This window comes from Cebus imitator, unplaced genomic scaffold (assembly GCF_001604975.1).
Source record: "Cebus imitator isolate Cc_AM_T3 unplaced genomic scaffold, Cebus_imitator-1.0 Scaffold3, whole genome shotgun sequence".
Classification (NCBI taxonomy): Eukaryota; Metazoa; Chordata; class Mammalia; order Primates; family Cebidae; genus Cebus; species Cebus imitator.
The window spans coordinates 11,922,766-11,935,312 of NW_016107318.1; the positions used below are offsets into that span (position 1 = coordinate 11,922,766).

Consider the following 12,547-nt stretch of genomic DNA (forward strand, 5'->3'; position numbering starts at 1 on the left):
AAAAAAAAAAAAAAAAAAAAAAAAAAAAAAAAAAAAAAAAAAAAAAAAAAAGTGCATAGCAAGAGAGGAATAAAATCTACCACCTACTATTACTCCATTTTAGAAAAAGACAGCATTTAACACTCTTGGCATTTTTCCATCACTTTGCCACTCTCAGCCACACAGGACAGGGACAATGGATACAGGAGCAAAATTCTGAGAAATAAACACTTCTTGTCCAATTACTTTATTGCCTAAATTTTTGGCTCCACATCTTGGAAGGTACCCAATTTTGTTCTCTATAGTGCTTGAAGTACTGGCTGGCATGGCTATGAGTAGCCAAAATCTATGGTAGCCAGAACTGAGAGCCACAAGTTCAGTCAAAGCCTTTCCATAATTTCCCACCAAATCCCTACAGCATTCCTGTGGTTTCTGATCTTAGTTAGAGAGATAAGATTTTTAAAAAAATCTACAGAGGCTTGGAGAAATAAGCTCAAATTGGAGAGTGGCTAAGAATTCTTCACCACTTATTCGCCTTTGATTCCTCATTCAATTTATAGTTCACTTTCTATCTTTCCATTCCCATTATGTCTGGCTAACTACTCACTCCATGACAACTGCAAAAATATTAACTTTTAAAAATGTCATTGTAGAGTCAAATAGAAACCCAATAACTAATAATACAATTATCACATCTATTTCTGTAAATCATACAGTCCAAGCTAATACTCCCATGACCATTTTTCTTTTCTTAGGTTGATTCTCACTGAATATTAACTTGAAAATCTAAATTTGAATATTTGAAGTGGTCCTTATTCTCTCTACACTGAGAGGTGATAGGTGGGACATATCTATAGGTTCGGAAATCTCAGATTTTAGGCAAAATTGCCATAATATGGGATAATCAGAACCTGCTTATCATAATAGTAGGAAGAAGACACAGTACATTTAGTACATTATTTCTTATTTAACAAGAAGTATAAAAGTTTACAGTTTCCCAGCTACTCAGGAGGCTGAGGCAGAAGAATTGCCTGAACCCAGGAGGCGGAGGTTGCGGTGAGCCGAGATCGTGCCATTGCACTCCAGCCTGGGTAACAAGAGTGAAACTCCGTCTCAAAAACAAAAAACAAAAAAAACAAAAAAACAAAGTTTACAGTTTTCAGATAGATTCAACACTTATTTGAGCCTTTAATAAGGTTAACCAGTTCACAAATCACAGGGTTGCATGGGGTCCTTAAAGTGGGTAGGGAGGCAAGAAAACAATCATTACGACTTGCATGAATGGTATAATCAAATATAATATCATGGACTTTGAAAATAGATTTCATATAAAATGTATGTAGAAATGGATAATATAAATATGTATCACTTCCATTTAGAGTAATAAATAAATAAGGCTTTTCCTTTTAAGGTAAAAGGATAGTGACCTTTTGCAATTATGTAAGTGAGTATGATTCCTTCATTTGGTCTGTTAACTTGCCACTAGGCTTTGCTGGGTATTCCTTCAACATCCTACCATCACATTCATTCTCTCCTCTTTCCTCATAAAGAAGCAGATTTCCCCTTTTTCTGTCTGAGATTTCCAACTTCCTCATCACTAATGGCTTCTTCTGTAAGTCTTTAAATATGTTCAGGTGTCTGCCATCTTAAATATTCCTTTTATCTTCCTTATAGAATATCTCCTACTAGATTCCACTGTCATTCATTCTTTTCACTCAGAAGGAGACTTCTTCTTGAGTTTTATAGGTTTCCTTACTTACCCTTTAATGTAGATTTCTATGGATTCCACCCCATCATTTAAGCAAAGTGCTTTTGCTGAGATCACCAATGACCTCCTTGGAGCCTTCAGTTATACTTATCTGGCTTGACGTTTTTGTGCATCATTTGACAGTTAACCATTTCCTCCTTAAAACATTTTTTTCCCCACTATTTCCAAGGTGTCACTTTCCCTTATTTTTCCCTTACATGTTTCTTAGCAGACATTTTCAAAAGATAATATTATTTTTGCAGTTGTCATGGAGTGAGTAGTTGGGCTAGACATAAAGGGAATGGAAAGAAATTAAGAGTCCTGTCTACTCCAACTGATCAAAGTCAATTATATAACTCCATTTCTTTTGCTGAGATGGGAAGTCTTTAGCATTTCTGGATCAATGAGATGTAAGATGAGGCTTGTTGAAAGACTCAGGGAAGAAAGGTTTTGCACATAAGAGACAGCTACAGGAAAGTTTGCTTCTCTCTCACTGGATTTGAAAGAGGAAGCTCATATTAACAGTTGCCATTTGTAGTAATGTAATAATTATGAGAGGAACCAGTTTTAGGATAAAGCCAATATTGTGATGGCAGAGTGGAATGGAAAAATAAATCTATAAGTATTTAATAAGAGAGAACAAATTACTAAATTTGAAGCATAGCACAGATCTCAACTACTTCTCATGTTTACTGAATGAAATACTTTCTTGAAGTTCAACAATGTTTCCGTTGAATTTTCTACAGCTTGCAGTAAAATCACTGTATTGATACAATCTTTGATTATATCTTTTCTGCCTGTTCTTCCTGTGTATTGTACATCTCTTCAATGTTGGTGTTCCATGGGGTTCTGTATTATCCGTCTGCCTTACTCATGGCTCAATATTACATGTTCTGATGATTCTTAAATTTGTTATCTCCAACTAAGATTTCTCTACTGAACTTAGAATAAATATGTCCAAATATCCACTGAACATTTCCACTTGGATGCCTTAAAGCTACTTCAAATCAACATGTAAAAACTTAAACTATTCTCTCTTCTTGACTTCCACCTATTACTCTTTCTGTATTTCCCATCTTAGTGAATGGAACATCACCACTAACCTGATCAAATTAGAAGCATGGGTATCAACCTTGGAACTTTTATCTATCTCTAGGCCTTATGTCGAATCAGAAGATTGTTTTGGCTCTAACATTTATCATGATATTGGATCTATGCATTTGTTATGGTTTGGCTCTGTGTCCCCACCCAAATGTCGTGTTGAATTGTAATCCCCATGTGTTAAAGGAGGGACCTGGTGGGAGGTGTTTGAATCACGGCAGTGGACCTCCCTCTTGCTGTTCTTGTGACGGAGTTCTCATGAGAGCTGGTTGTTTAAAGGTAAGCAGCACTTCTCCTTCTCACTCTCTGTCCTCCTATCAGGTGAAGACATGCTTGCTTCCCCTTTGCCTTCCACCGTAACTGTAACTTTCCTGAGGCCTTCCTAGCTACGCCTCCTGCACATCCTGAGGAACTGTGAGTCAATTAAACCTCTTTACTTGATAAACTGCCCAGTCTCAGGTAGTTCTTTATAACAATGTGAGAATGGACTAATACAGCATTTCTTCCCGCCACCCATTGTTTCCATTTACTTTCACCTGAATTACTATAGAAACTTCTTAACTAGTTCCATTGCTTCAAGTCTATTCTTTCTACTCCATTCTCTGGAAAGCTGTCAGAGTGCTCTTTAAATAAAAATTTGGTCATATCCTTTCCCTGTTTAAAACACTTTATATTCCTGTTCTCATTTCCTGCAGGATAAAGCCCAGCATGACCTGGCTTCTGCTTATCCCTCTAGCCTTATTTGACATTATTCCTCTGTTCTTTTAGTTTCCTCACTAAACAGGTGTCCTTTCCAGGTGCTGTCATAGCCCTGTATCCCATTTTCTTAGCATTAACCACATCACATTATATGTATTTGCAGAGCTGAATACTATCCAATAGTCAAATTAATAACATGCATAAAATAAATGCCTGTAAATCTGTGGCATTACCAGTTATTCTGGATAAAATAAAATTTGATATTTAATATATTTTAAAAAGCACTGAAGTAGTCATCAAGGGAAAAATTACTTAGGTAACAAAGAATGTAAGTATGTAATACATATGTAGCTTACAAAGCACAATTATAAAATGAACACTCATGAGTATAAAAAGTAGAGTGTAAAGAACCACAATTCAACTTCAAAATGAGAATAGTTCCAATAATAATATTCACTTTCTCCCTGATTCTATCCCCTACCTTATCTTTAGAGATAACAATTCTAAATACTATATTTACCACTTACTTATAAAAATAGGTTTCTTATGTACTTATGCCTAAATAGTATATTTTGAGTTTTGCTTGTTTTGGGATTTGCAAATATATTACAGATGTATGCCATCTCCTGAAACTTTTTTCCATTCAAATTATATTTCTAAAGTTAATACACATTATTGTAATTATAGTTTACTAATTTTCATTGCTGTGAAATATTCCTTTGTGTGATTAACAGAATTTATTTACATACTCTCCTGGTGGTAAACATTTGGCTTTTATCAGTTTTCTGGCGTTGGAAACATTTCAAGTACCCTGAATGACACGTATGATAATTTTTCTAGTTTCATGCCTTAAGAGGAGAATTGATGGAATGCAGGGTATGTGCATGTTCAGCTTTGCAGGAAAGTGTATTATCAAAGTGATTGTGTATTATATTGCCATAAGAAGTCTAAAAGAGTTTTCATTGCTCGTATACCTACAAACAACTGGCTAATTTTTGTCAGTCTAGTAAATGCAAAATGGCATCTCTTTGGCAATTCCCTGATTGATAACAAGGTTCAGTTTTGTTTTAGTATTTACTTACCCACATGTTTCCCCTTGTATTTTACCAGTTTAAAAAACTGTGTTGTTTGTCTTCATTACTGATTTGTAAGAGTTTAAAAAAATATATTTTAGAATACAAATTCTCTTTTCTCTCATATATGTGGCAAGTATCTCATCCAAGGTTGTGGCTTTCTTTTTACTCCTGTTGTGGTGATCTATTATGCAATATTATAATTACCTACTCATCACTTAGCACTCCTTACTAGATAAAAAGGCTTTTGAGGTAAGAAACTGTATGCTTTTCATTTTTGTTTCCTCAGTATCTAGCAAGTGCTCCACACATGGCAATGTACATATAGTTGTTTACTAAATGTTTGCTGAATCAATTGTCATAACTTTAGAAATAGTGAATCAAATTTTCTTTTATGCAAATTGGTTACAACACACTGTTAAAGCCAAGAGAGTCGGAGTATACCACATATCATTCTATACTTGCACTTCAAGGGTGGGTGATAAGAGGTAGGAGTATCTGGCCTGGCACGATGGCTTACACCTGTAATCCTAGCACTTTGGGAGGCTGAGGCAGGTGGATCACAAGGTCAGGAGTTCAAGACCACCCTGGGAAAGATGGTGAAACCCTGTCTCTACTAAAAATAAAAAAATTAGTCAGGCCTGGTGGCAGGTGCCTGCAATCCCAGCTACTTGGGAGGCTGAGGGAAGGAACTGCTTGAACCCAGGAGGCAGAGCTTACAGTGAACTGAGATTGCACCAGTGCACTCCAGCTTGGGTGACAGAGTGAGACTTCATCTAAAAAAAAATCTGTAGAGAGGTGGCAGGATGTTGCTTATAAACATTCATTACCAACTTTGAACAGCTGGCAGCATTCATTTTCCATTCTTTTCAACATACTTAACAGTTAGCCAAACTCATGTAGTAGGATAATATTTACCTTAAAGTTATCACAAACTTAGAAACGACGGTAAGACACAAAATATCAATTACATATTACAGTAGATTGTGCAAGTTTCATGGTTTGTCTCATTAATTAAAAATTGGTTACCTTTTTAGTAATGGTGTCCGGAGGTACATCCCGCCTCCCAAGTGGATAAGGATTCCATTGGCCACTAGGAGATACATCTTCTTGTCCATTGTCTAAAATGTTGCTTTGCTGGGACGGGGTCTATTGCAAAAATGGTATGGCATTCTTTAGTGATGTAGTAGAAGTTTACCATAGTTTTCTGAAAAGAGTCCCTAATGATCATGGTAAAATTAATTTTGTTTCATTGCAGAAAAACATACATCCTGAACTGGAAATATCATATACTTTTTACTGGGTAAGAACTGTAAATTGAAAGCTTTTTGGAAGCAATGAAAACTGCAGTTAAAATAACCATCTTAGTGTTGTTTACTGAATTTTAAAGAAAAATTTAGATTTTTTACAGTACCTGAATAAAAATAATCAGAATAAAATTAACCAATTGTTAAAAGCCACAGCACTCAAAACTTGCTCAATTTTAGTATAATCTCACCATTTAGAATAGAAATTGAAACCATGTAATACATAGACTGTAACTTCTAATATTCCAAGTCATAATCTAAAATAAATTTTATGAGGTTATATTGATTCCAGGAGAATATGAGTTGCACTAAACCAAAATAGTGCTAACATTGGCATAATGCAAAATTTATGGTACTATGGCATTATCAACAAACAGCTTTGAAAGAAATATTAAAGCAATATAAAAATATGCTATTAAAAATATGCCATTAGAATCATAGTGTAAGTAAATCATGACTGTTTTGATTACCAATTTCATTTATTTACATAAATCACTTATATGCTAAAGTTCAAACACTTCATAAATATTTTATTTTTGCTTTCTTATTATTTTTAACAAATACTAATACCTGGATGTCTTTATTATTCTAGTATTAGATATTTTGGGTGATTTCATATTCTAACCTGAGTAGTCGCAAGTAATCACATACCATCATAAAGCCTCCAGTGGAGGGATGTATATGGTATATTGACATATATTTTCACAAAGGCTCCTTCCTTTCCTAGTGTGTAGGATATACAAGTACTGCTTGGTTTCCAGGGGGAGTTCTTCTATGGTTGAGCTATTATACTCCAGTGTTTCCTATGCCATTTTCTGCACATGCTCTAAAGGATCTCTACTGATAAAGCCCAGCTAGAGAGTGTGCAGGTGTACTTTGTGTAAGGAATTGACCTCCTACCTTAGAAAAGGAGAGAACTGGGCTATTCTCAACATATGTTAAAAATGGGCTATTTGCTAAGTTTCATCTTGTTATATTAAGTGGTCTTAGTTTGCTCTCCTCTAGAAAACAATTATAGAACCACCTTATCTCCATTCTGACTACAAGCATTTTTTTTTTAAAGCATTGCTTGGAAAAATTCCAAAATAGGATTTATGATGACACTAGATGAGGTCTTCCTAGAATCGAATGGATATAATGAAAATTAACTCAATTTTCTTCTTGTTCTTTGGCTATGTGATTTTTTTTCATATCAAAAAGTATGAAAAAAAAGAGAAAAAAGGTACTGACTTTAAGTTTCTGAGTTAGGAATGAATTGATGTGTGTTTATTTGAAAAATTCAATCTAGACAACATGTTTAAAGTATGTGTTACGTCAAATTAAGCAGGTAACTATTCAATGACTGTCTGTTTTCCAGCATTGCTTTTCTAGTCTTTACCTTGTTCAGATTAATATGTTTGCACATGCCTATACACAATTTTTTCTAGATATTAAAATATAGTAAATAAAAATTAAGAGTTAAAACATAACTGCAGGTTAATTATTACTGGCCAGTGTTTTCTTTTTGAATTTTTTGTATCTGTCTTTTCTGACTTAGTTTCTTTGCTAGTGAAGTAGGATAATTAATATGTTCATTTGGCTACATCTGTGCAATGCAGATTTTTAAGAAGTGGCCAGAATTGAACATAAGTTTCTCTTCCTATCCTCCGCATATCTATCTGTATTTCCTCCACTATACTTGCTTTGGCTGTTCAGACATGGTCCTAGTCACTATTCTTTTTGGTATTGAAAAAATGCAAAATCCTTTTGGTCAAAATCCTAATATAATGGTGTAGGTACTTCATTAGCTTATAAATTAATCTCTTTCTTTTTAAAATTAAAATTAACAATCACACCAAGTCTCTATCACAGGGGCCAAAAAGAACATAAACATGCAGACACATTAAAAAGATACTTTCACTAGGTAGCAAAATTGAAGGAACTTCTTGAAAGCAATTTCCTTTTAAGAAGTCTCTAGCCTTTTTGTTTTTCTTACATGAGACAACTTATGGATGAATTAAGTTTGTGGAAATAGAAAGACCATAAAAACAATTTATTGACATTTGTTGTTGTTGATGGCGGTATGGACCAAAAACAGAATTATGCAGTATGTGTACATTATTTCCCAAAGAAGTATAGCTATTGTGTATAAACTGAGTAGCTTAGCAGTTAAAATTCTATTAAGGGCTAAAAGGAGCTACAGAAAAATGTTACAAAACTGAAGCTATCAGTGCTGAAATTTACTCTTCCAGATAAAATAACTGAACTGATGTTTAGCTATTAATTCAATTATTTTTGTATCACATCCTTGATATTTTCTTTGGATACTTTAAGGAGTAAGAATGAGTTTTATTTTCCTCATCATATATAACTAATTAAAGACAATAACATGGAAAATCATCATGATACACTATTTCCTTAGCTTCTAAATTCTGCCGGTTTCAAAATAATACAGAAAATGTCTGGTGTGATTTAGTGAAAAATCAGAAATTATATTTGATAAGACATGCAATAATGCTGAGTAGACCGTCTTGTGGAACAGATGTTATGCCCAAAGATGAGTGTGGGCAGTTTTGGATTTACCATTTGTAATTTTGACTGCTGTGAATGATCGCAAGTGTCTACTTGATCAAGTAATTTCTAATTTTGCTGAGACATAAATGTGCATGAATATGTATGCCTCTTTCTCTATATCTGTATATGTCTGCATATTTGTATGAGTATGTGCATGCATGTGTGTTCATATGTATATATATGTGTATAAACGTGTGTGCACAGTAGTCACATAAGTGAATTAAATAAGGTTAGGGGGTATAGCAGCTTTGCTAACTGATGAGTGTACAGTATGCTTGTGAAATTACACTTGTTATTACAATTATATGAGAGTGGTATTAGGATTTGGCAATTTGCAAAGATCTGAGGACATATCCCTTAAGAATATAAGGATTTCTTTTGCTAAGTAATTGGCACTTGGTTCATAAAGGACATTACCACAGATTTAAAAAATCTGCAGTAAAAATTGTTAAAGACAATCTTCCCCAAAGTATTTCCCATGAAATTATTGCTATACTATTCATTTTCATCGTATCTTTTGGAAAAAATAGGTATTACAAAGGTAAAAATATGCCAAGCTTAGATCCAAATGATTATGATTTTATAGGCTTCAATCTGAAGGTGATAATATAATGCCCAAGTGATTTTTAAACCAGAATTCCATTATAATGAAATTCCACGAGTATCAACTTATTATTTTGGTAAATTTAGTCACTGTCTATGAGAATTTATTTGGATTTATAAGCTGAAAGCTTTTTTCATAATTAGAAAGGTAAATGAATCTTTCTTGAGGGATAGGTAGCCAATAACAAATGCAGCAGAATCAATAGAAATTATGAGTTGCCCCGAGGTGCAGCATAAATCTTACTTTGCTTTCAGCAAAAAAAAGTGGCAATAAATAAGTAACCCTTGGCACTAGGATGAATAAATGCATAACAAATGTTGGTACTATCTGATACTGAGTCATCTGCATATATGCAGAAAGAAAGGACATTAGACATTTAAAAATAGTTTAGGTGCAAATATTGCTATCTAAATTTCTCTAACTCAAAACCTGGTAGGATGAATATCAACTAATTTTAATCAACTTTAACAAAACAGATAGTGAGACCAATTTCTTCTAGGTAAAATTCTAAGACAAGGTAATTTAATACATTTATTTCTACTATTTTAGCCTTCCTTCACCTGAAATTATAATTAATTTATATTAATGCCTAATTGAATAAGCTAATAAGTAGTGGATGCTATGGCATACTGTTATGGTGGTAGGAATTAAAAAAAGAACAAGAGAAAGTTATCAATTTCTCCATTATAGAAGAGACCACACTATTCATATTGGCAGCCGGCCACTTGCAGACATGGAGTTAGGAAAGGGCAATGATTTCCTCCCCAGCCCTGCTTGTGTCTAGGGCTGCAGTAGCCTGGATGATTAATGAGTTATTTTCTTGGGTCCATAATCTTTAGCCTTTCACTGTTACCAAACATAATTCTTGGTGATACTGAGTGCTCAGGAAATACAAGTGGATCTGAAAAAGAACAAGGTAATTACTAGCATTCATTAAGCTCAGCTAAGAAACCTATAGCATACAGTACATGATTGGGGTCATGATATGTTTTGGATTAGTTAATACATTTTATCTGTGCATTCATTTTTCCATCCTATAGTACCTACTTCTCTAGATTATTTTGAAGACAATGTGAGGTAATAATGCATATGAAAGAGGTTTTCAACCTGAGTCATGTTCTGTGAAAATGTTAGGTTTTACAAACATTTGAGAAGGCATAATCAGAGAGTAGAAAGAGTATGTGTGTGGTTATTAGGCAGAAGCAGATTTAAATTCTACCTACTACTATGCTGAGTGCAGGAGTTACAACAGTGAAACAGTGAAAATACAGGTGAATTCTTTTGTGTGACACATGAGCCTCAGTTTCTTTATCGATACAATGGACATAAATATGTCCTTTGAGGGTTTTATGAGTTGCAAGACAAAATATATTTAAAGTACCTCATAGCACCAGGTACATAGTAGATTCTCAATAAATCCTTGTCTTTAGTTTTCTCCCAGTGGAAATATCTATCCATTCTACCATTAATTTTGATAATAAAAATGGTAGTTTGAATTGACATTTTACAATTTGTATTTCTCTATGATAACATAAAATTTCAAGACAATAGCTAAGCTTAATAAAACACATCCAAAGAAGCACATGGAACCATTAATAACATCATAAAAAGTTGCCTTAAATGCTTTTTGGAAAGGCAGTAAATGAATGATAAATGAATAAATGGATGACTGAACAAATAAATAAATAGAAAATACTAATAATTCTATAATAAAAGATTTATATGTTCTAAATGTTCCGGGAAATTCATAAATAAGTAAATTAATAAATTTTCTGGGAAATTAGCATAAGCCCCTAAATAAACGAATATATTAAGGAAATTAAATTTATTAAACTAATTTAGTTATATTTGTTGACATTTTCTTACTATCTTAAAGAGTTCTACAAAATTATAGTAGGAGATGTAATTTACTCTTTATAGTATAGGAAGCCTATATTTAGCTTTTAATCCATGAAAAATGTACCATACTTGATCTGACATGTAATAAATATGAAAAAATTAAAAATATGTAAAATATATTGCAAAACCTTGGATAGTGTTCCCTTTTTGTTCACATAAATATTCACTACGTAAATAGTTTTTCATGTGCAGAGTTCTTCAAGCTTCATTCACAAGTAATGATATCCTTTAATTAGTTTATTACAAATTTGTTTAAAGGCAGCCTTGGTCCAGGGCAGGAAATAAGAAGATGTTTCTTCTTTCTCCTAGTTGCAAGAGGCAAGCCTTGGCAAACAGTGAGGATGGAGATAGGATCTGGATTTCAGCCCCTACATGTTTCCTTCTGAGAGCAGCACCTGCACAAATGGATACTACAACTCCATTTCCAGTGCTTAACTTTTAACAGGTGAAAACATTAATTTAGATTCCGTAGGAAACTTCATTCATTCTTTCTAGGACACCCCAGAATCATTTGCCACAGCATCTAACTAGAGATAGCAAGTATTATCATTCAGGAATTTTATGAATAAAAGAGACAGCTCCAGAATTTCCACAGGAGAAGAAACAGTTTTGTCAATTTTATTTACTGAAAATTGTGTTCATAAATTGGTCTTACCCTGTATTTTAGTGCAACTCTCATAGCTAATGAGTATACAGGGGCTGCAAAGTAGTCTTAAGGACCTGAGATAGTGATTTTTATTATCTTAAGTAGAAAGACAAACATGTTATAATAGATGTTCATGCATTTCTAAATCAAAGTTAAATAATCTTTGCCTATCTCCTCTCCTGGGGAGAAGGGTTCAGGGAAACTGAACCTCAGTTATGGGACTTGTTAGCAATGGTCAGTGGAGTCCAGGAGGAGTAATTGGAGAGACTGCATTTTAAAGAGAAGCTGACTAGAGTGTTGCAGAAAAGCTTAACAGATATTCAAATGAAAGCTCTGTACAAGAGGCATATCTAGGCACAAAAGTGAAGGGACAGAGGCTTAGACTGGAATTTGTAGGAGGAAGCAGAGCCCAGAGCTATTATTGCAGCTGATTAACTATCCAGTGCCTGATAATGTTCCTGCATTGGTGATGGGGCAGGAACGCTGTCCCAGATGCCTAAATGCTTAAAGTTTATGGGCCTTACACTGGTAAGTTTTGGATCATAAATCTTTTAGGGTAATGCAGTACTTGCCCTGCCTGTGTATCTTTTTCCTCCCTTGCCTTCTCTATTTTTCTTCTTTTTTTTGGTGCAGATAATAAAATATTGATGACAATTTATTTTGAGGTAGAGTCTTTCAATATTTGAATTATTCTTGACTTGCAATTAATGTACCTTCCAAAGAGAATGCATTTTGGTCATCTCTGTGCTCAACTGAGGTTGGATGAATGTCCTCAACTATAACTCTGCATTATTTCTTCTTAGAGCTCACAGTAGGTCCATTCTCTAGGGTACCCCAAATGACATCAGAAAATTAATATACTAATAGAGTGATACCTAATTTACATCTGGAGAATAATTTAGATGTTAGGAAACACTGTTTCAAGTGTATTGCCATTTT

General features: G+C 33.9%; 1 protein-coding gene across 8 annotated transcripts in view; it reads right to left on the reverse strand.

The window, feature by feature from the left end:
- LRRC7 (leucine rich repeat containing 7) overlaps window positions 1-12,547 on the reverse strand; it is a 579,044-nt gene that overhangs the window by 68,447 nt on the left and 498,050 nt on the right. For all 8 annotated transcript variants that reach the window (XM_037739858.1, XM_037739854.1, XM_037739849.1 and 5 more), the window contains one exon: window positions 5,629-5,748. In XM_037739858.1, coding sequence (XP_037595786.1) covers window positions 5,629-5,748 — 120 coding nt within the window. The remainder of the gene's footprint in view (window positions 1-5,628; window positions 5,749-12,547) is intronic.